We start from the raw sequence: 25,076 nt of genomic DNA, 5'->3' as shown, positions 1-25,076 counted from the left end.
GCTCTGGTGAGCCAGTGAAATCATTGCACTTAAACATCCAACGCTCAAATAGATCCTTTAACGTTAAACAGTAAGAGGGAGCCCCTTTTGTGCTCTAGATGAACATAAACAAGTGATGGAGACGTTGGTGTTCAGCACAAGACTCCGCAAGAACTCATTGAAGCCAAATCATGCCATGAACTTCCAGGCAAGCACGCACGATATGCAATTGAGTAAAGAATGCACGAAACAGTTCATAAGTAACTTTGGAAATAGTTTAGGGTCACTCACCTCCACGGCTCAGGAACCATCCATCATATATCATTGCCTTGCCCAAATCCAAGCCCTAGATCACAATCTCAAAGCAATCAAACACTTTCAAAGTTCGGACAACATTTTCCCTTCATTTCTTTATTTGTCCAACCTACAACCAAATACCAATTCTCATAACAATTAACCACAATCACCCATATGGTTCATAAGCAATACCATACATTCAATTAGGCCACAATTCCCTTTCAATCAAGCCAATTAGAAGCTTAAAACCAACCATTAGAAAACCCCAAAATTAAACCCTAGGAACCGGAATTTCCGCACAACCCAGAAATTTTCCGCAAACAATCGTATCCAATATATCAAGCTCCATTTTATACCACAACAAGCTATCATTCCAAGACCAATGAACCATAATCATATAAAATCAGAAAATTCACCAATAAATCCAAAATTGGCTAAGCTTTACCCTAGCCCATAAAATCCTCCACAAAATAGCATATATAACATCGCTAATCCACCAATTTGCAATCAATTGAAGTAGATAAGGATTTCTTAGCAAGATACCTTCAAACCTCAAGAGAATAGGTAGCTTAGTGCTTCCTCCTCCAAAACAACTCCACCAATATCTTGCAAACACCTTAGATACGAAGTTAATCGGAGCAATTTGCAAAACTAATGGTTAAATCTCAAGATTGGAGTGAAAATTGAAACTAGAAAATGAATTTTTCTTGCTTATCTCTCAAACACAAATGACTTGCATAATATCCACAAGGTATTTTCTTGATCATTGTGGCGTAGATAGTTTCATTGGTTTAGCGTATACATAACAAACGGTTTGGTGAAAATACAAGTTCACAAATTACTCGCGTGATACATAACACTCCAGTTGGTCTGCAACTCATGAAGTCAGTTTATATCCGAAATGCTGGTAGAGAGCTGAAATTTTCATTTGAGCTGTCTTCCAGATTTGTTATGACCCTTGGATCAAGTTTCCTGTACGGCCACCCTCGCGGAGCCTCAAAGTAAGATTTCATTAGTCCATTCTTCTTGTGATTTTGGAATGAAACCAACCAGAACGATTTCTTGGTGCACCAGTCACAACAACAATGGTTTTATCAATTGCAAAGTTCGTTACAGGGACCACTGTCTCTGGTCCTGTTTCAGATTTGGTATCAACCTGAAAAATATGACTGATTTGGCATCAACCGGAAAAATATGACTGAACTCTCCGGCCTTTATTCCTCCACCATGCAGCTGAGAGCTGCTCAAGAAAATGGATAAAATCAACTTAAATTTTCCAAGTCTTCTCTCGCATAAAGACGAGGCTATGATACTGACACGAATGCCACCCAGCTCAAAGAATACATCATTCACCCGAAACATACAACAGTCTGAGCTCTCTTTTTTGAGCCCTCTCGCGAGCAGATTATGTGCTCTGTTTATAGGTGCAGACAGAAAAATCCTTTGGGTTGATCACTGTGAAGAATCTTGAGTATTGCTTCAGCTACTACCACTCTGGTACCTTTATAAATGATCTCTTTCAGCAATACATTGGTCCCTGAAACCCTGAAGCCTCAAAATCTGATGAATGGCAAAGTTAGGTTTCAGATTTATATTGTTGACATGTTGTGTAGAAAGAATTTCACATTTTGGTGCTAAATCAAGAAAGTTACAGAACATAGAATATGATGCAGCTGCAATGTATTAAAAGTAAAATTTGACTTCATGCTTAATTGTGGACGATGCTGAGATTAAAAGCATTCTTCCAATTCAGCTAACACAAGCTCTCTCCATGCGCACAATAAGTGACACCTTGCAGCAAAGTAAGCATGATTACAGGAAGATATATGCCTAAACATATACAAGGAATTTCATAAGACAAGCGAACGGTCTTCAATGTAAGTGATACTACTTCATAACAGGTTCTCTCTTATATAAAATCAATATGAATAAATCAAGTAGATTTCTAGTTTATCTCCATAATACCACCTGGTTGAGGAAAGACTAGTAGAAGTTGAAGTGTACTTTTTTCTTTCTAATTTTTAAGTAAGTTGAAGTTGCATTTGTTTTGGAATGGCGAGGATTCAATAACTAGCACTGCACTGCATTTGATTGAGTTGGAGTCTCTTTTTGTTATGAATGATGATTTCCTTCTATCAATTTGTTTTAGAAGTGGATCCCTAATGCTCTCTCCATCATTATCTTGCCTATTTTAAAAGATGTGATGCAAGTTCTTATCTCTCTTAACCAAAAAGAACTCAACATTTTTGCACACAAATTTACTAATTTAATTGGTTATTGTTTCTCTTCATCTTATGTAGGATCTAATAGCAATGACAGACAGAGAACTGATACTGGCCTTAAGCATGCTAGCATAGCTGATACAACAAATAGTTAGATTTAAATATGAGGAATCCACAAAGTCAGATTTGTTTTATATATAACGGTAAACGGAATGACCTCTTTAGGCAGGTATATGAAAAATGGATTACTTTTGAACAGCACTTTTCTCATGTCAAATTGGAAACTAAACTAAATTTACTTGAGGTTCATAAGAAGATTGTCAAAGAGTTGCTTGAAAGACATAATAGATGATAGTAGCATTCTAAAACGGTCAAGTAGGCTGCAGATGGGTCGTCCTTTTTTCTAGATTACAGAATACACATATATCTGTTAACTCCGGAGATGAATGTAATTTTATGCATCAAATTGCATTTTTTTTTTCAGTTTCAATCTAACTCCAAGTAGAAAGAAGCTACTTACTCGAGGTTTCCATTCAGAAAACAACAGAAAATATATGCACTGGATGATCAGAATTTTCACCACAATAATAGAAGTGAACCTGAACTGGCTTGATTTTCCTGCTGGAAGGCTGTACAGGAACAAAATCTCTTGCTAACAAAAATTGCCTCCTTTCTTTATGACAGAAACTCCAGATAGGCATTAACTGTCCCAAACCTATCCAATTTCTGTAAGATGATGCAAAGTTTACAATATTGAAAACTGGATTCATACATAAACTCCATAATTGACAAGGCCAAATTATAAAATAATGACGAATACCTGGAACAAATTATTGAAGGGCCTAGTGGCTAATGTTAAGGCCTGAGGAATTAGAGATCCTGAGTTCAAATCCCCCTCCAGCTTCTTAAATCACCTGGTGCCAGAGAAAATTAATTATTGATGAGTAGCAAAGAGATGATTCTGCTTGGTGAGGTCCAAAAGGAGAATTCAAGATTTGAATAGGAATTTTCTTTCACTTAACTTGTAAGTTTTGTGACCTTTTCTAACACAAAATTGAAGTGATCTATGCTTTACAAACCTTTGAGGAAGCGTCCTTGAGAATAGGTACTCATAAATCATTGCTAAGTAGATAAGAATAAAATTATGCTACAAATGGCAATCAGAGTTTAAGCAGACCCTTGATTTGTCAAAAATCAAGTAAATCCTCATATACAAGTTTTCTCTGGTGTCTATAGCTCTCGATAAAATTTGTAAAATTATCCCATTAATGATACTTGACAAAAGTTCTCTCTACTTCCTATCACCCTGAATGATTTTAGATAAAAAGCAAAACATAACTAATAGTACAAATAGTAACTAATAGCAACAAATGGTTACTGGAATCTAAAATACAAATTGACACAAAAGCTTTTGAAAGAGTAATTGAGTACAACGTAAAGCCACCAGGGAAGGTAAAATCATCCAAGGCAAACCAATTTTTTGTTTCATTTTTTCTCCTCAATGTACTCACCTGGTTATCTTCAATTAGAAAATCTTTTTATCAAGCTCAAATGCATAGCTTATTTTGAATCTATTTTTAATTTTTTTGGGTAAATATCGACCCATTTTTTTCCCATGATGTGCCTGTACTGTAAAATTTCACATGCTAAGGATCTGCAACATCATGTCTTTCCCTTTTTGGTAAGTCTGATCAATGAAAAGGTAGGAATTACCTGGTGTTATTAAGTTACATGGAAATGTTATCGAACCCAGGGTCAACAAGCATCAGCATTCTCCTGAAACATGATAATAAAAATTATTGGAAACCTAATTTTTGACCTAATAATTATTAAGTAACATGAGCAACATAGAAACACAAGCAAAGAGCAAAGGAACTGGGTTATTTACCAAAAGAGAATTCTCAAGTGTTGAATGTGCTTGTCCCGATCAAGAAAAAGTCCAAGTTCAGAAAATTCATGATGTGGGATCATTTAAGTTGTCAATTTCTCATCACAACAATGACAAGTCCCAATGTGCTCAAGATACACAAGATCTTTCTTGTAACAATCAGATTCTGCCTTTAATTTCTCTATTTTATCATACACCGATCGAAAGATTGTCAGACACTGCCCTTTCTTTTATAAGCAGTAGATCATGTACAATATGAGCCTCATGAACTTTGCTGTCTGCACGTAATAACCACATCAACCAACCAAGGTTGTAACGACAGGGAATGTACCCATGGCCAAGCATATCATCAACTATCTTCAGTGCATGATCGCTCGAATAAAGAGCACAGAAGACATTGAGTAGATTTTCATAAGATGCCCGAGAAGGAGAGAAGCCCCTTTTCTGCATCATATGTGAGACAGATAATGCATCTTGGAGCCTCCCAACCTTACAAAAGCCTTTAATCAAAGTATCATACACAACCCTATCAGGAAAACAACCACTTGCATTCATCCTGTTAAATAACCCAACAGCAAGATCAGTTTCACCAATTCGGAGATGTCCATCCATCAAAATGGTGAAAGTGACCTCATTAGGACGTAATCCTTCACTTTGCATAAGATCAAGATAAGTGTACGCCTCTTCCATCCTTTGTGTCCAACAAAACCCAGAAATCCTGGCATTGTACAGAAACAAGTTTGGCATAAATGCAGCATTTTTAATTTTCTGGTTCAATCTCAATGCAAAAATTTTCATATCTTCCGGTGAACGTATTGCTACTTTCAAGGTTGTATCGCTTGGCAACATGATTTGCTTATGGAGTAATCGGAACAACATTTCCTTTTCCTTCTTAGACTTTTCTTTACCTTTTATCTTTTTCCACCTTTTAGGTGGCTGTTTCCTTTCAATGCGCCTGATGTTTCTACAAATGCCACTAGCCAATGTAATATGTGTGATCAAGTCAGGGTCAATACAGCTTCTTTCCATCAAATCAACCAGCCTCAATGCAAATTCAAACTCCCTCTTCCTCAAGAATTGATTAATTAGAGAGGTGTAAAAAACTGCATTAGGCATAATACCCTCTTCCAACATTCTATCAATGTAGACGCAACCTTTCTCAGTCATGTTTTTCTTAATCAACCCATTTATAAGGGCAGTATAAGAATGGGAACTTGGTTGTACACCAAGTTGTAACATCTTCTCAAATAGCTCGTGTGCTTTAGTAGCTAGTCCACTCTTTGAATAAGCATTGATCATTGTGGCGTAGATAGTTTCATCAGGCTCTATACCAGCCTCGAGCATCCTATGAAACAACTTTTCTGCCTCTAATACTCTAAATTCTCTACCCAAATGACTTATGATAGTATCATACACAGAAACATCTTGTTTCAGTCCCCTTTCTTCCATTTCATCCAGAAGATCAAAGGCTGATAGAAAGTCACCCCGTTTACAGTGCTCATGAACCATTATTAGGAATGTGCCTATGTCCGGAACAAGTCCATGATCTTGCATAATATCCACAAGGTATTTGGCATCTTCAACTAACCCTTCCTGATAAAGACACTTAATCAAGGAGTTATAGGCAGAAAGAAGAGGCAGGAAACCATGACTTACCATTCTATCAATACAGGGAAGAGCATCATCAAGTTTTCCTCCATAGCACAATGCAATCATGTATATACTAAAAGCCGTTTCACCAAAAGACAAGTTGATTTCAGAAATTTCCTCTAGAACCTGTTCAATTTCATCCATGATATCCCTCGTATGTTTGAGGCTAGTAGAGGTAGAAAAGGCTGAAATATCCCTATGACAACCATTCCTAGCAATAGCCTGAACAACATCTAAAGCTAGCAGAAGCTCAGATCCTTTTGGGTGGTTCTTTACAAGGGTAAAAAAGAGCACGTGGTCTGGAACTAGTCCATCATCTAGCATCATATTGAACAATTGGTTCACTTCTCGCAATCTATTCTCCTCAAACAGGGCAGCAATTAAGACTGTGTAAGTATGTACAGCAGGCTTTATATTGCACCGAACCATGTTATTCAAGAGTGTCAGTGCGCAGTCAACCTTGTGGTCCTTACAGTACTTGCTAATCATGATTTGGTAAGTTACACTATCAGGCTGTAACCCCGACTCTGACATCAGGTTATGCAACACCCAACCTTTGTCAAACAAACCCAAATTCAGATACCCGTCAATTAATGTGTTGTAAGTATGGTTATCTGGTTCACATCCCATTTTAATCATTCTAAGAAACAATCTCATGGCCAATTTTATTTTCTTTTTTCTGCAGTACTGATAAATGAGAGAAGTGTACAGCACTTTATCCATGTAAAACCCATACGATTCCATTTCTGCACTCAACAACTCTGCCTCCTCTACCCGTCCCCTCTTACAGAATTCAAAAATTAATGACTTGCACAAATGTACAGTTGGAGGCACCCCGTTATCACACATTACATCAAACACATACAGCGCCTCATCCAAGTATCCTCGGTAGCACAAATTATCAACCAACCTATTATAACACATGGAATTAAGCAAAATATCAGCGTCACTGATCTTTACAAAATAACCAAACCCCTCTAAAAATCTATCCTGAGCACAAAATTGTTTAATCAATGCACTGCAAGCTCCATGAATTGGTAAAGATTTCATCCCAAAAACCTTATCAATACACAACTTTGCTTCGTCTAACTTTCCCAACTCACAATAACAAATAATCATAGAATTCAACAAAGACAAATTCGGCTTGATGTCTCTACTCAAAAGAAAATCTACATACAATGACTCCGCCAACTGGGCTTCACCACAACAAACAAGTTTCTGAATAAGAGAACTGTAACTATCTGAATCAAGCTCCATACCTCGCTCTACAGCATAATTAATGGCAGACAAGGCTTCAGGTATCGATGAACATTGAGAAATTATTCTTTGAATAACTCCCTGAGCACAGGAAAACAAACCGTGGCCCAGGAGCTGCTCTACTAAAGAGAAGCAGAGAGTTTTGTGGTCAGCAGGAGGTGCTGAATAAACTGAGGGAACTGGAACCTCCTCCACCTGCAGAGGGCAAGATGCCAAGTTTCTGCTTTGTCTCAACAGAAAACACAGATTGGTCGAACACAGCCTATACTTGATCATGCTTAAAATCAACCATGTACTATCTTTTGCAGTAATTAAATTGGGACAAAAATCGGAGACAGAAATGATTTCTTTTTCCAAAACGATAAATCCAAGTAACAATAAGATTGAGCAATTGCCACAAGTAAAAAGAGAATACCAACAAAATTGACATAAACCCAGGTGAAGAATACGCTGAATTGCGCGAATTTGGGGACCAAAGTGGTTGGGCTTTTTCCTAGGTTGGAAGGGGATAGGAGGATTTAGCAAGGGTTTTAGGGTCGTACGGTTATGGCGGGGAAGAAACGGCCGAGTTTGGATTTGGCTATTGTTTTGAAATCTTTTCTGGTCTCTTCAATTGTTTTTCTGTTTTGGGAACATTTTCTTAGTCATTATAATTACTAGTAATTATTGTAATTAATGATATTGACAGTATCTATTTAATTTTTTTATTTCTAATCTGGGGAAGATAATCCGTGTATAAAATTGGGGGCAAGTTGCCAAGTTTGTGTTGGATAAATGGCTACAACAATGTTAACACTATCTGCTTGAGTCGTGCGTAGCACTGTCCTAAGAAACTATTTCAGAGTATTGAAATATTTCCCCAGGATTAAACAAGCCTTCTTCTATTTATTGCGAACAAGAAAGACAACCTTTCTTCTTGTTGCAAACTAGAAGGACCAGAACTAGCAAATTAAAACCAGCAGATATATATATATAAAAAGGAAGATGAGAACAGAATTATCAGAAAGATATCAACTAACAAAAAATAAAAGAAAGAGAGAGAGAGAGATAGAGCAGCTATCAAAAGATATTAACTGAAGCTGCTGGGGTGATTTTCTGAGGGAGAAGTGGATCCTATTTATAGACTTCAGAGTGAGGTGCAACCCTTCTCACTTCCGATGTGGGACAAAGACTGCAACCCTTCTCACTTGACAATGTGGGACAGAGAAATAATACTTCTCATTTTTCCGATGTGGGACAAAGAATATTTTTGAAATACTATATATTTTACAACAATCTCCCACCTATTTCAAAAAAAATTCTTTGGATAAAGGAAGAATTTTAAAAGTACTCTGCTGGATTTGGTTGAAATGTAATTAGATTGGTGTCTTTTGGACTATGAACCAAACATAGATTGATAAAACATGATCTACAGAATTATTGGTGAAATATAAATTTCTATGAACCAATAACTCTTGATGTATGACAGAGATTTTATCAATCACATTACAACCCATAATTTGCTGTTAACGCGATTTTGCGCTTTTTGGCCGTGCGCCTGCCTGGTTATTCATGAGAGCTCTAAAGATTTGACCAATGAATCTTATAGGAGCGGCCCCACTCCACTCTCATATAGGTGAATTCATCAAGTGTGTATTGCTTTAACTACACCTCCCTAATGGGATATGAATTCATTAAGAGTTTTAACTCATCCTCACAATTACTCAAAGCACTTATCTCTAGAGGGACTTAAATTTGAAGTGCTTTATTATCAATATTGACTTGTTATTACCCATATGAACCTACTTCATGGGATCACCAATCACATAGGTTGGGTTACCGTCTCTATTGACAACTTGTTGGTCGAAGTCCCATTTCTTTCGTAGTTTGAAGAATCAATTTTCTTCCTACGGGTTTAGTCAGAGGATCGGCCAAATTCAACTCTGACTTTACATAATCAATGGAAATAATTCCATCTCTAAACAGCTGCTTTACGACATCATGTCTCAATCTCATGTGTCGACTTTTACAATTATACGATTTATTTTTAGCTATGGCAATCGCTGCTTGACAGTCACAATGTATGGACACAGGAGGCAACAAATCCTTAGTTGAAGGAATATTAGCTAAGAAATTTCTCAACCACTCGGCCTCAGTCCCTGTCAGTTCCAGAGCTACAAACTCTGACTCCATTGTTGATCTAGCAATGATTGTCTGTCTAGCAGATTTCCATGCTATTGCACCACCACCAAGGGTGTACACATAACCACTAGTGGATTTCGTATCATTTGAATCAGAGATCCAATTAGCATCACTGTAACCTTCTAATACAGTGGGAAATCCACTATACAGGATACCAAAATTCATGGTACCTCTCAAATATTTCATTAGTCTGACTAATGCAAACCAATGCTCACGGTTGGGATTATGAGTATATCTACTCAGTCGACATACAGCATAAGCTATATCAGGTCTAGTAAAATTCATCAGATGCATCAGACTCCCAATAATCTGAGCATATTTAGACTGAGCAATTGGGCCACCATTATTTTTCTTTAATTGAGTGTTAGCATCATAAGGAGTACTCACAGGTGTCACATCATAATTTTCAAACTTCCTAAGAAGTCTTTCTGTATAATGTTCTTGTGACAACATTATACCATCACCTTTCCTTATGATTTTAACACCCAATATTATTTTGGCTTCACCCAAATCTTTCATATCAAAATTAGAAGACAAAAAATATTTAGTACTATTTACAATATCTAGACTAGTACCAAATATAAGCATGTCATCCACATATAAACTGATTATCACATATTGATCATTTATATTTTTGACATATACACATTTATCCACTTCTACAGACGAAAATCCATCTTTCATCAATACTTGATCAAATTTCTCATGCCACTGTTTAGGAGCTTGTTTTAGGCCATAAAGAGATTTAATTAGTTTACAAACCTTATTTTCTTGTCCAGATACAATACATCCCTCAGGTTGAAACATATAAATTTCTTCTTCTAAGTCACCATTTAAAAAGGCTGTTTTGACATCCATTTGATGAATAACAAGTTTATGGATAGAAGCTAAAGCAAATAAAACTCGAATACACGCAATTCTAGTTACTGGTGCAAATGTATCAAAATAGTCAATATTTTGTTTTTGAGAAAATCCTTTTGCTACTAAACGAGCTTTGTACTTTTCTATAGAGCCATCAGAGTTATATTTTCTTTTAAAAATCCATTTGCAACCAATAGGTTTTGCACCAGGAGGTAAGTCTACCAAAATCCAAGTTTTATTTGACAAGATAGAATCAATTTCAGATTTAATTGCTTCTTTCCAAAATTTACACTCAGGAGAAGAAATAGCATCGGAGTATGTTAAAGGATCATTATCAACAAGAAAGGTTTGGAAATCTTTTCCAAATGAAAATTCTTTTCTTGGCCTTTTGCTCCTTCTTAATTCCTCAATTGGAATAATTTCCTTATTTATTTCAACCGGTGCATGAGAAATTTTACTAGACAGTGGAAAAATATGTTCAAAAAATTCTGCATTCTTTGTCTCAATAATTGTATTACAATCAAGTATATCACTTCTTAACACAAGAAATCTATATGCAGCACTATGTTCAGCATATCCAATAAACATACAATCAGAAGTTTTAGAACCTATTTTCCTTTTCTTAGGTTCAGGCAACAAGACTTTAGCAAGACACCCCCAAACTTTTAAATATTTCAAATTTGGTTTATAATTTTTCCATAACTCATAAGGTGTTTTGCCAGTCTTTTTATGTGGGATTCTATTTTGTAAGTGACATGCAGATAATATAGCTTCTCCCCATAAATTATCTGGAGCATGAGAACTAATTAACATAGAGTTCATCATTTCTTTCAACGTTCTATTTTTCCTTTCAGCTACTCCATTAGATTCTGGTGAATAAGGTGGAGTTATTTCATGTATTATGCCTTCCTGTTCACAAAAGTTATCTAAAGTTAAATATTCTCCACCCCTATCTGATCTAATTCTTTTTATCCTTTTATTAAGTTGATTTTCTACTTCAGACTTATAGGATAAAAAGGCATTATAAGCATCATCTTTATTTCTAAGTAAATAAACTTTGGTATATCTAGAATAGTCATCTATAAATGTGACATAATACCTTTTCCCACCTCTAGTCATTGTTTGTTTTAAATCACCTAAATCAGTATGAATTAAATTTAATAATTCAGTTTCTCTATGGACAGTTATACAACTTTTCTTTGTTATTTTAGCTTCTGCACATATTTCACATTTGTCCATATTATCATTAATACCAGAAATTAGGCCACATGATTGCATTTTCTTTATATAACCAATATTAACATGTCCTAATCTAGCATGCCATAAAGAAATGGAATCAACAATATAAGCAGAAGAAGATGCATTTTCATTGATCACATTGGAAATATTAAGTACAAAAAGTCCCTGATTACAATAGCCCTTGCCCACAAATATATTATTTTTGGTCATTATGATCTTATCAGATTCGAATGACACTTTCACCCCAACTTTTCCAAGCAAAGCTACAGAAACAAGATTTGCCCGAATATTTGGAACATGCAGCACATCATTAAGGGCCAAAGTTTTTCCTGAAGTGAGTTTCAAGAACACTTTACCCTTACCAAGAACTTTAGCAGTTCGTGAGTCTGCAAGGTAGACTACTTTTTCATCATCCCCTATTGAAGTATAGGAGGAAAACGCTTCTCGATTTGCACATATGTGCCGAGTAGCCCCAGAGTCTACCACCCATTCTTTAATATTAGTTGCAATGTTCACTTGAGAGATGACTGCAATAATTATTTCATCTCTTTCGGTTAAATTAACCTTAGGAGGATTACCATTTGCTTTGTCACCTTTATTGTATCTATACAGGGCAGCATAATGTTCTGATTTTCTACAATAATGGCAATTGCCTTTCTTTTTCTTAAAGTTGGGAATATTAGACTTGTAATTGGGATTTTTTGGTCTATTATATTGGGACTTATTGGCTTGCACATAGCTACAATACACATCAAATAATTCATTTAAAAGTGTTTGTAAAATAGTATTTCGACATACCTTATTGGCATATTTCCACGACTCTTGTGTCTTGACATCTATGGTGGCAGCAGGTTGAGATTCCGTCAGTGCATAGGCCACTCCATGTATGTCGAGTAGAGAGTAGACACGTTCTTGCCATCTTTTAAAATTTTCATTGACGAAAATTTCGATTTTGGATACATCTGGGAAGGGCTTGGCGAATGGTAGTGCCACTGCAACAGTTGCTGATGAAGACTGTGGGGTGCTAACATTGTCAGATGCCATAGTTTCTTAGATTGTTGGATAAATGGCTACAACAATGTTAACACTATCTGCTTGAGTCGTGCGTAGCACTGTCCTAAGAAACTATTTCAGAGTATTGAAATATTTCCCCAGGATTAAACAAGCCTTCTTCTATTTATTGCGAACAAGAAAGACAACCTTTCTTCTTGTTGCAAACTAGAAGGACCAGAACTAGCAAATTAAAACCAGCAGATATATATATATAAAAAGGAAGATGAGAACAGAATTATCAGAAAGATATCAACTAACAAAAAATAAAAGAAAGAGAGAGAGAGAGATAGAGCAGCTATCAAAAGATATTAACTGAAGCTGCTGGGCTGATTTTCTGAGGGAGAAGTGGATCCTATTTATAGACTTCAGAGTGAGGTGCAACCCTTCTCACTTCCGATGTGGGACAAAGACTGCAACCCTTCTCACTTGACAATGTGGGACAGAGAAATAATACTTCTCATTTTTCCGATGTGGGACAAAGAATATTTTTGAAATACTATATATTTTACAACAGTTTGTGCATTGTCTGAACCAAAAACACAGATTGAATAGAGAAAGCCTGAAGTTTATCCTACTTGTATCCACAAATTTATTATCATTTGGAGCAAACAAAGTTGGGTAACATCAGAGATGGAAAAAATATTTTTCTTTTAAAAAAATATAGGGTAATTAAAACAAAAGGATAATGCAATCACTTGGAGTGAATAGAGAAATTTGCAAAAAATAAATATCACATCCTTGTTTTTGTCAACTTCACTACAATTTCCTTCTTTTGACTCGTTTTCCTCATCTAGGCCCTTTTAAATTTTTAGCTAATCGGACCCCAATTTCCCACTCACACAAATATTGCAATACAGGCTCACATCAAAGTCAAACACATGATTAGCAATTCAAGAATCCAAAGACACTTGCAGGAGCCCCCAGGGCATATGGCGCAGTAATTGAGGCGTCGGCCTTGAGTTGTTGGTTTTCTCATTGATCGGGGTTCGATTCGTACTCGCTGCGTTGCACATCCTGACTCGCCCGGAAAAGTTGTATGGGGTTATCGGCTTCCCTTTAGTTTGGTGTGCCGGCTCGGGTCCAAAGGGTTCGGGTCAGGACATGTTCCGGATTATCAAAAAAAAAAAAATAAAGACACTTGCAGGAATGCAGGTTCCTGACCCCTTTCCTGAGTATGTTCAAATTGTAAGTTGGCAATTCTTTTTGGTTTTTAACTTTGGAAGTATTGTATATAAAGAACTTTATATAAAGTGGGAATGCTGCTTGGATTGTTGGTGGTCTTTCGTCCTCCTACTCGTGTGCAAATCACGTGCCCATGCAAATCCCATTGCAAATATGGGTTGTTTCGTTTTTGCTCCTCCGTCATTCATGCACCACCTATATTCTCTATTTTTTAATTTTTTTCCCGCTTCAACTCAAATTGGTCACCATCCATTATTTCCTTTTTTTTAATACTCATGCTGTTTTTTTTCCCAACGTCCTTTGTTTTTATATTATACATTATTATATTATTATTATATATTATATACATATCTTCTGTTTAGTCTATATATTATATATATATATATATATATATATTAATTTTATACTCTTTTTTATATATTATTTCACTTTCTAGTATTTGCTTCTTTTTTAATATACTACCCATGCTGCTTTTTTTCCTCTCCTCCTTTAAAATAAACATTTAGTCCATTTTTTAAATTTTATTTTTCCTTTATCCCGTATTTAATCTTACTTATTCTATTCTTATTACTGCCTCACTATCTTTTTTTTCGCTTCTGCATTATAATTTTCATTTAATTTTCCTTTTTCCATTTCCATATTGTGTATTTTCTTATATGAACTATCTTATCTAAATTGTCATGAAATTATTATTAATCCTATCTTTATCTATTGCATGCTACTTTTACTTGTTTTTTCGTTTTTCCATTTTTTTATTTCCTTGTATTATCTATCTTATCTATATTGTAATTGAATTATTCTTATTCATGTCTTATCTATACTGTTATTCAGTTATTATTAATCATAATAATAACAGCACTTATTATTATACTGCTAATACTAATGCTAGATTAGTCGACTAAAAAAAACAAAACATTAATAATCAAGCCATTATAAGCAGACGCCTTCCCCTTCTCTTCTATTGGTCGGCGGATTCACCTCTCAGCATACGCAGCCTACAATCCATTAATTTTGGGCGTCTCCATGCACAATTTGCACGTCTTTAGACATGCTTTCCTGGGTTCTTATGCATGCAAGAGCAGCAAGGTAATCATTTGAATTTCTTTCCCTTTCATTTCAACCTACTTTCCTACTTTTTCTACTTCATTTTGTGTATTGCTTCCGCTTCTTCTTAGTCGAGCTTTCCCTTTCCTTTGTTTCTTGTGCGCCTTTCTTCGGTCAGCTTTCTTGCTGTTTTACTGTTGTTCCCTATTACATCTGCTGTAAGTGTTGCTCCGATTTCGCTATCCCAATTCTTGTAATAGTCTTTATCCTTTTTCCCTTTGCCTTTTTTCCCTCCCATATCTTTCTACCTATTTTCCCCCCATATTTTTCTACTTATCATGCTTATTGCTTTATTCTACTTGACTATGCTATTATTATTCATCTTGCATTTTTAGTTGCTTTACGCTTTTGTTTGTTCTATCATTTTCATTTTCATTTTCATTCCGTTGTTGTCTCTTATTGTTTTGGCTTAACTTTTTACTTTCACTTCTACCCAGTTTTTTTGGTTGCCTCTGTTCCTTTTTTGTTGGCTTTCCCGCCGAAACATTTCCTCTGTTATATATGTTTTGTATGCCGTCTTGCTCATCTTCGTTTTCATGCTATTATTGTTTCTGCACTTTGTAGCTTTCTAACATTTTTTGCTATTTTTCATGGCCCTCTTGATTTCCTCCAGGTTCTGCTTGCTGCGAGTTGCTACTTATTTTCCTGCTTCAGCAAAAAAAAGTACTTAACGCTTTTTTATTGTGCTTGAGCCATTATGTTCACTGATCCATTGAACTTTGTTCTTCTCCTTTTAGAAGCATTGCCTCTGTTCTATATGTTTCGTATGCTTTCTTGTGCATTTTCGTTTTCATGATTATTGTTTGTACACTTTGTAGCTTTTTGTCGTTCATTGCTATTTTTTCGTTGCCCTCTTGATTTCCTCTGGCTTCTGCTTGCTACAAATTGCTACTTATTTTCCTTGCTTTAGCAAAAGGTACTTAACATTTTTTTAACTCAACCGTTATGTTTACTGATCCACTGAACTCTGTTCTTCTCCTTTTATCAGCCAACAATTACTAGCTACTTTGTTCTCCTTTTTTTGTGTTTGCCACGTTATCTTCTTCTGCGATTACTTCCTGTCTAATGTGCCTACTTTGCGGTTGGCAATACCTGTACCCCGTTTATGTAGTTCTCTCGCAAGTCTCGTCTCATACCATATCATGGATAGAAATGCAAAACACCGGAAACATTATGCAGAGATGCCCCGAGAAAGGAAGGAAGAACTTTTATGCTGTTAATGGACAGCTAGCGCGCGTCGTTATGCACAAATGCCCCAGGCTAAAAAGGATGCTCTTTTACGCCGTCGGAGGGAAGCTAATGCTTCAAAGAAAAGAAATATGCCCCCTTCTGCCTCTGAATGTCTTCCAAAACCTGGCCCTTCCAAGAGAAAACGTCCAGATTCCACTCAAACAACTCCGTTAGATCCTATAGGACCGTCCATTACTATTCCTGATGCTTCTGTGCACGCTTCTTCAAATCACAATGCTAATCTTCTAATCAGTCAAGAGTTAGCAGGTACAGCTTCATATGCTTTTCACGTTCAGCCACAGAACGTGTTACCATGTGCTGACCTACCTCACCTGCTGGCCTCTACAAATGCTTAACTGGAAATTGAAAATCATGCTTCCTCTTCTGTTATTGCAAGTTCCATTCCGTCTAGTGTTCAGCAAGGTAGCCCTTACCTTTAGTTTTCAGCTTTGCAATCTTACTACACTTTACTGATAATTTTTCCTACCTTCTCTTCCGTATAGCTATTACCAATGAGTCTGTTAAGCTTCTTCTTTTTCCCTTTTGCTTTGGCCTTTCTAGCAGCTCCTATTGTCTATCTGCCTATTTTGCCTTCATACTCTGCATTCACATTACTCATTCCTTATTGCTACAATCTCTCTCTATCTTCTTGCCTTTTTTTTGAATGCTTAGCTCATTTTCACTCATAGGAAATGCACCTTACTTTAGCACTGTCGAACGTCCTTCGGTGTCCAGAAAAACATGTAGCTCAGGTTGCATTCTAATTGTGTCTAGTTAAATCCTTTATCGTTACCTTTCCCCACTCTGTTCTTGTCCAGCTTATCCATGGAACAAAGAAACCAACAAGTGCCCTTTGTTCCAGGTTGGCAGCGAATATCTAGGAACACTATTCTCCCTCGTTTAGAAAGGATTCATGACCATTCTTTGGTTCTCCTTGAGTCTCCAAACTATCAGCATTGTGGAGCTATACGGTTCCATTTAGAACCTCCTAATTTCTGCTGTTCAGGAGGAGAAGTTTCACTGGTCAGCGCACCGATGCCTTACGATCTTCGCCACCTCTTCATCGGTGATGATGAAGAGTGTGAACATTTCAGGAAGAATGCTCGTACATACAATAACAATGTTTCTTTCACTACTTTTGCTGCAAAATATGATCCAGAACTGACAAAAAATAAGCACGATGTCTATACGTTTCGAGTGCAGAGCCAAGTATATCACTTCCTTGATAGTTTGGTATCGTAGCATCATAGACCATCTGGTATTCAGTTGTACTTTTTTGATACCGATGAGGAACTTGCAAGGAGGCTTGATGCTTTCTCTTGACTGCGTGAAAGCACCCGTAAATTGCTCATGCGTATTCTAGCTGGCAATCCTTATGCCAGATTCTTTCAGGATTTGCATCATGTTCCTGATCTCGAACACCATAGAATTGTTCTTAATTGCAATCCTACTTTTGATCAACGTACATATAATCTTCCATCAGCTTCTCAGGTTGCTGCTATATGGACCGAAACTAATCATGAATCAGTTGATAAGTCAATTCATATTCAGGTTTATAGTCATTCTGATCAAAGTCATATGATTAAGCATTATTATGCTTGTTATGACTCTTTGCAGTACCCTTTATTATTTTCTCGTGGTGAATTTGGATGGCACCATGGGATTCAAAGGATTACTTGCGGAAATAGGAAAAGATCCCGTCCCGTCTATGAAGATGATATTCCTATTGATCCAACATCTATCAGCAGTCCATCTGATTTGATTAATCTTGAACAGAGAGGCAAGTTCAAACTTATGATCTTCAAAGCATAGTTATACTTTTCAGCCACAATTGTCTTTTTTGCTTCGTGCCATTAATACGTAGTTGCATTTTTTTCAGCCGCTGATCGTGGCAAGAAACAGAAAACTAATGTCACTGCTAGGGAATACTACTGTTATAAGTTTCAGATGAGAAATAATGATGAGTCCATGTTGTTACATGCCCTGAGACTATTATAGCAATATGTCGTTGATATCTACGTTAAAATAGAGACATCTAGGCTTGATTTTCACAGACAGAAACAAAATATCATTCGGACTGAAGCTCTTCAAGGAATAATGGATAGTGTCTCTTTAGGCCAAACTTTTTGGAACGTCTCCAAAAAGATAAAATTGAAACCGCAGTTTCTCCAAAGAAATAATGGATAATGCTCACCTACTGCTTATATTGAAACCGCAGTTTAAGCCTCTAAATCCAGAAGCCCATGATAAAATTGTATCTGCTGAGTTGCCTAATCGTAAAGAACATCCTTATCTTTATTCTCTTGTTGTAAGGCACATGATACATGGCCCTTGTGGAAAAATGAACAAAAACAGCCCTTGTATGAAAAACGGTGTTTGCAAAAATCACTATCCAAAAGGGTATTCTGAACATACGACTCACGGTGAGGATAGCTATCCAAATTATCGCAGACGAAAGAATGGCAAAAAAATTAGAGTCAAAGGCTATGATTTGGATAATAGGTGGATCATCCCATATACTCCATACTTGCTAGCTTTGATTGATTGTCACATCAACGTGGAAATCTGTTTAACTGTCAAGTTAGTTAAGTATTTATACAAATACATATTTAAAGGCCATGATCTTGTCAACTTCCACATCATAGCTGATGAAACACCTCAAGATGTTGATGAGATCAAGGAGTTTCAGCGAGGTCGATAGGTTTCCCCTCCGGAAGCTTTGTGGTGAATTTACGCATTCCGCTTGAATGAAATGACCCCTGCTGTTTACAGTCTTCAGGTTCATCTTCCTGGTCACCAATATGTTTCCTTTAATTAGGATTTTGACCTTTCACAGCTCTTAAAAAAAATTGATTTCTCGAAAACTATGTTAACTGAGTTCTTTAGGATGAACCGTGTAAACAAAAAAGCTCAGAGTCTCAAATACTTGTATAGAGATTTTACTCAGCACTTTGTGTGGACACCTACTAAAAGAAACTGGACGGGAAAAAGCAAGCAAAAGGTTATTGGCAGGTTAGTCACTGTTAAACCAAGCGAAGGTGATAAGTATTATTTAAGACTTCTTCTCTCACGTGTTCGCGCTCCTACATCCTTTGATGACTTGTTAACAGTTAATGGATGTAAACTGAATTCGTTTAGAGAGGCTGCTCTAGAGCTTGGCCTCTTAGAATCTGATTCTTACATTGAGGCAACACTTGAAGAAGCTGCTAGTTTTCAGATGCCTTCTTCGCTTAGATTTTTATTTGCTACTTTGCTGTTGCATTGTGTGCCAGCAAATCTAAGTCTTTTGTGGGAAAAATTTGAACTGGAGCTTTCTAGAGACTTTGAGCGAGCGCAGGAGCAAAGTCATTGTTCAGCTGCTGAAATAAAACGGAAGGTTCTATACGATATTAACAAATCACTCTAGCATATATGGAGGCATATCAGTGACTACAAGTTAGTTGCAGATGCTGTTACTCTTACCTGTCATGAAAGCATGACAAAGGAAGTGGACAGCGAAAGGAGTATCGTGGTGTCACCAGAAGATCTCTTAATAGCTTCAAGGTTAAATTCAAAACAAACGCATGCTTATGATTTGATATTGCAGACTGTTTTTTCGTCCAAAGGTCAGAGCATTTTCATTGATGGTCCGGGGAAGGGGACGGGAAAAACATTTTTATATCGTTCTCTTCTTGCGACTCTTAGATCACAAGGATACATTGCAATAGATGTAGCGACTTTAGGAGTTGCAGCATCACTTCTTCCTGGAGGAAGAACTGCTCACTCCAGATTTAAAGTCCCATTGGACTTTTCCAAGAATAAAACCTGTCAATTGAGAAAGCAAAGCAGCATGGCACAATTAATCATTGAATGCAAGTTGTTCTTGTGGGATGAAGCATCAATGGCAAAAAGAGAAAGCATTGAAGCATTTGAAGAATTGCTGAAAGATCTAATGGAGACTGACGAATCTTTTGGAGGCAAAGTTGTAGTTTTTGGGGGCGATTTTCGCCAAACTCTTCCTGTTATTCAAGGGGCTGCTAAGGACCAGTTAATTCAGGCTAGCCTCCTACATTCTTCGTTATGGTCTAGGATGCACAAAATAAAGCTAACACAGAACATGAGGGCTGTCTTAGATCCTGCCTTTTCACAATTCTTGCTTGCTATTGGGGAAGGTGCAGAACCTGCTGATGTAGATAACCAGATATGTTTACCAAGTCATATGGTTATATCATTCTACAATCCTAAAGATTCTTTTGACAGGTCCTCTATATTTCCTGTCTTTGTCGCACACTCCTGCCCTTTTTCATCAGTGTTACTGCATATATCTTGCACAAATTGCTAACACAAGATTTTTCGATCAGGTTGATAGCTTACACGTTTCCAGATTTGAATCTCTACTCATCTAATCCTCATGAAATGATCAGTAGATGTATTCTGACCCCAAAAAATACCTCTGTTGAAGACATCAATGAAATGATGATTTGAAGGTTTCCTGAACAGCTTTTTACTTATAAAAGCTCTGACCGAACGTTGATCAGAGATTTCAGGCAGATTATGGGGATTTTTTTAATACTCAAAATCCAATGGGTCTTTCTCCACACAAACTCATGCTAAAAGAAAACTGTCCCTTAATCTTGCTCAGGAATCTAAATCCAGCTAAAGGATTGTGCAATGGAACAAGGCTTATTTGTGACGACCCCACTTCTCCCAAGGGCGAACCCAAGGGTATCGGCGGGCCGCCTGCCTAGCTCGCGCCAGGACTCAAAACTTAAAACGATAAGAGCCAGAAAATCCAAAAGTGTACCTTACACACTATATACAATCCCAAAAGAGTTATAATTACATTCTCCAAAAGTACCTACTCAAACTATTACATCCTTATAATTACCACCAAAACCAAAAGGTAGACCCTAAGGAGGGTCCTTATACAAATCACCACAATAAAAACAAACATCCTAATTGTCCGCTATTACAAGCAAATCTAACTATACTATACTAGTGTATGTGCCAAAAGTCCCTGCGTCGGCCCCTGCTAAGGAAAACAAAAGGAACGGGGTAAGCTATATGCTTAGTAAGTAAACAGGGGCGAAAGCGTAAATTACACGTAACAGTAGTTCCACAGCAAGAGTAAAGCAAAAGCAGAAAAGTAACATCACATAATAAGGATACAGGTGGCTCCAAAGCCAAGTCGGGTGCCATGCGTGACCTCCTGTCGACACTCCGTCGACCACAAACAAGGTCGGTAGAACTCCACTTGTACACCCACCGAACACCTTATCACCCTCACTGGCCAGTCACCTCACAAACTTGCCCAGGCGAACGAAATCACAAACTTGAGCTTGAGTCACAAGCTCGGGTCACAAAATTGGTTCACATACTCAGCGAACCGGGTTCACAAACTTGGTGACCTCAAACCAAGTTGGACTGACTTCGACCAAGCCCTAACCGGCTCGAATAGTCCATCTAGGTATTGAGTTCAACCTCAAACTCACAAAATTCACAAAATTATTCAAAAGTCACCCCGAGCCACCAGCTCAAGGTTTTAGTTCCAAAATTGCTCATATACATAAGCCATGTACAAATATGTGCGCAAATTAGGGTTTAGAGCGAGTGCGATAAAGTACACCCTCGTCTAAGTACCCTCTTCATACATATCGAAACACATAAGCAACTAACATACAAAAGCGGCCTGAGTACTTACCCAAAACACCAAAGTAGTACAAAAGCGGAAAGCACTTCGTTTATTGGCTAGTAGTGGGCCCCACCGGCTCTGCCTAGTTCACCACCGTCTGAAATCGAAGATTGTGTCACAATATATCACAAACGGCTACTAACATACCTAAAACAAGCAAAACGGCAAAATTGGCACGCGCAAGTGCGAAAACGGCAAAAAGGGACACACGCGCGCGCGCGGAACGGCAAACGGGACGGCCAAATCGGCCATCTCAAACCGTTTTGGTCAAAAGTTAGGCTAGGAATATCGGATCAAGGTGAACGAGACACCGTTTCGAAGCTATGAGAAAGGGCTACAATTTTCGTGAAGACACCTTAACCTAGATCTCAATAGATATAGGTCAAAAGGCACGAAATAGTGCCAGCCGTTTCATGGTGGGTTACCAAACAGGCCCTGTTTGCAAGGCCGTAACTCACGGCTCAAAAATCAAAATCAAGAAATTCCAGAGGCGTTAGAAAGCTGAGACATAAGGCTAAAACTTTGATGTTTTGGCCAAGAACTAACGTATAACCCTCGATAACCAAAGTAGCAAAGGTCCTCGAGCGTAAAGTCGGGCAGCATGCCCTTTGTGTTTACCTAATTTCCAGCCATTTAGGCTTCATTATTTTTCTTCAACCACAATCCAACATCACACATAAAACAATTCAAGCCAAGAGCCGTTCCATAGGCTCACAACATCATAAAAACAAGATTCACAACAATTACAAGTGCAGAAATTCAACTTAGCACAAGACAGATTTGACGTACAAATGCGGTAATACCATATCCGAGGCTACGCTTATCGGATTAAAACGAAACCTACGCCGTTTCGAAGCTAAGACACAGATCTACAACATCCATGAAGATCACGTAGTCCAGTTTCTAATGTAACTTAGTCAAATTCTCGAATTACTAAACCAGAAACCAATTCGTCGGTTGTTTAAACGCAGAACACTGTAATGGACATAACGCAGTGTACACAAGTCCGAATCAGGTTTTCTTTGAGGTATTTTAAAGCTACTTCAGAACACTACAACTTTTATGTTTTGGCCCAGAGCTAAATCAGAATGGATCCTGGTCAAAAATCGTGATAAACTGGACTGAACTGAAGAAACGGACTGCTGGGAAATACTTAAAACAGTAAGGGTATTTTGGACTTTTCACGAGCTACGTTGCTCCGATTGAGCTGAAATTTTATAGGCACACATAAAATACCATTCCCTACAATTTTCATTCTTTGACCCAAGGCCAAAACAGCCTCTAACATACAGCTAAAATTTCGGACAGAAAGTTGGAACAAATTTTCCAGATTCTGGAATTTCTAGTTTTTTAGTGAATCTTCCTTAATTTCTTGGTCCAATCACTACCAAAACACCTTATGAAACCTCAATTGCAACATATATCATACACACTCTAAGTTGGGCAGCAATTCAGCAAGCCCTAGTTCATAAAACCAAAAGGGAAAACCCCCAAATCATGATTGCATCCATTATTCACCACCAATTTGAAGTTACCAAGCTAATTTACACAAGATTGAAGGTAAAATTTAGGGAAATCAGCATCCTCACCTTGATTGGTGTCCACCAAGTGTCCTCCTAGCTTTCCTTTCCAAAAACTCTCCAACACTTCACTACTTAGACACTCAAAGGTGAGTTTAATCGGTTTAGATTTGGATTTCTAACTTAATTGAAGCAAATCAAGAAGGAAAATTTGTTGTTCTTGCTCTTCTTTTCTCTCCCCTTGAGCTCGGCACTTAGCAAGAAAGAATGAGGGAGAAAAGGCTCAAGTTGTCTTATAGGAAGGTAAGATGATCAAGGCTTAATTGTGACCACAAATTCTTTCAACACTTGGACTAATCTTGACCACAAATTTTTCTCTCTCTTGTTGCATTTCTAACCTCTAATTTTCGGCCAATAAGAAGCTAAGAGGGGGAAGATATTTTGTTCCATTAATGGTAAACTTGTATAGCAAGTAAGTGGTGGTCAATTGGTGCGTTCAATCGGTAATGCGCGGGACCCGCCGGTTCGCGCCGTTTTTTCTTAAAACACACGTACTAGGGTTTTTACTTCCTATTCACTAACCTTATCTTATTGCTCCTAATCACATATTATTTCTCACTTAAAAGTCACTTTTAATCACCAAATTTGATCCTGTTTCCGTACCAAAATTTCATCCGGCGAAAATTGCAAAAAACCCTAATTTTGCTCCAATCCTGAAACCAAAGAGTGAAACCCTACTTTCTAGGCTCACTTGCACTTATTATGGAATAATTGGATAGTAGGGCTTTAAATCTTAATCCCTACATAGGGTTTTCGAAATACTCCTAAAATCAAACGTTACCGCCCAGCTAATGAATATCTCAACGTAGAACGGACTGGGGCCTCACAATCTCCCCCACTTAGGACAATTTCGTCCTCGAAATGGATTCGTTTGTTCAAAGCGTACCTTCAAGGTCCACCGAAGGACTCGTCATCTCAGGTTGACCCATCGCATAGACTCTTGCTGGCCCTTTGGATCGATTTTCCCCTACACTTGACGGCTTAGTTGTGGTCCCTTCAGTCGGTGGTTTGAGTCCATCCTTCTGTATCTTAGGGCACCGGGCAATCAGATGTTCGGTACTACCACATTTGAAGCATTTCCGTACCGAACTATTTTTCCAACAGTTTTCATCGGTGTGATTGCCCCCACAGAAACCACAGGTTGGCTTAGTGGCCGTGCTTGACCCTCCACGCTGAGCACTCCTCTGGGCCTCTTGCAGTATCTGACCTCGCCCAAAGCTATTCAGGGTTCTTGTAGGTCGTGGACCATCTGTGCCTTTACTCGTCTTAGCAGGTGGCTCGTTTCGCGAACTCTGTCCAACCAGGGAATCGTTCGAACTGGGTTGCCTCCTTTTCCGGTCATGGAAGGCTTTAACCTGTCCCCTGGCAGTCTCAATCCGTTGTGCTTTTTCTAGCGCTTGGCTAAAGGTGTCCAGCTGTGCGGCCGCCAATGCTTCCTGAATTTCTACATTTAAGCCTTGAGTAAAGCGGCGAATTCTCTTTTGCTCCGTCAGCACCAGCTCTGGGGCAAAGCGAGAGAGCTTTGTAAACTGAGTTTCGTACTCCGCCACACTCGATGCCCCTTGACGTAGGCGGATGAAATCATCTTCCCGTTTTTCTTGCACAATGGGCGGCAGGTATTTTTCATTAAACTCCCGTGTAAAGTTGATCCAGGTCCAAGGGGTCTGTTCGCGCTCCCACTT

At 37.8% G+C, this 25,076-nt stretch overlaps 3 protein-coding genes across 6 annotated transcripts; 1 reads left to right on the top strand and 2 right to left on the bottom strand.

Annotated features, from left to right (window-relative positions):
* Positions 1 to 959: 959 nt before the first annotated feature.
* Positions 960 to 7,923, bottom strand: LOC113715785 (pentatricopeptide repeat-containing protein At5g62370-like). 4 transcript variants are annotated; one of them, XM_072071088.1, is made up of 5 exons: positions 4,387 to 7,923; positions 4,212 to 4,274; positions 3,319 to 3,412; positions 3,019 to 3,224; positions 960 to 1,836 (listed from the first exon to the last, which is right to left on the bottom strand). In XM_072071088.1, the coding sequence occupies exon 1, from the start codon at positions 7,567 to 7,569 to the stop codon at positions 4,576 to 4,578; it is 2,994 nt and encodes a 997-aa protein (XP_071927189.1). In that variant the 5' UTR covers positions 7,570 to 7,923; the 3' UTR covers positions 960 to 1,836; positions 3,019 to 3,224; positions 3,319 to 3,412; positions 4,212 to 4,274; positions 4,387 to 4,575. The 4 variants fall into 4 exon arrangements, with proteins under 4 accessions (XP_071927189.1, XP_027095887.1, XP_027095888.1 ...); XM_027240086.2 differs by having other exon boundaries at positions 3,098 to 3,224; XM_027240087.2 differs by having other exon boundaries at positions 960 to 1,516; positions 3,098 to 3,224.
* A 1,194-nt stretch (positions 7,924 to 9,117) lies between these two features.
* LOC140016487 (uncharacterized) lies at positions 9,118 to 12,618 on the bottom strand. The gene is made up of 2 exons (XM_072070017.1): positions 11,435 to 12,618; positions 9,118 to 10,078 (listed from the first exon to the last, which is right to left on the bottom strand). Exons 1-2 carry the CDS (start codon positions 12,616 to 12,618, stop codon positions 9,118 to 9,120), a joined length of 2,145 nt encoding a protein of 714 aa, XP_071926118.1.
* A 6,391-nt stretch (positions 12,619 to 19,009) lies between these two features.
* Positions 19,010 to 20,607, top strand: LOC113715933 (uncharacterized). The gene is made up of 4 exons (XM_072070015.1): positions 19,010 to 19,519; positions 19,618 to 19,686; positions 19,730 to 20,382; positions 20,484 to 20,607. Exons 1-4 carry the CDS (start codon positions 19,010 to 19,012, stop codon positions 20,605 to 20,607), a joined length of 1,356 nt encoding a protein of 451 aa, XP_071926116.1.
* Positions 20,608 to 25,076: the final 4,469 nt, after the last annotated feature.

Source organism: Coffea arabica, chromosome 11c, assembly GCF_036785885.1.
Source record: "Coffea arabica cultivar ET-39 chromosome 11c, Coffea Arabica ET-39 HiFi, whole genome shotgun sequence".
Taxonomy (NCBI): Eukaryota; Viridiplantae; Streptophyta; class Magnoliopsida; order Gentianales; family Rubiaceae; genus Coffea; species Coffea arabica.
The sequence above is the reverse complement of the archived record's forward strand: the minus strand, read 5'-3'. Positions and strand labels throughout refer to the sequence as shown.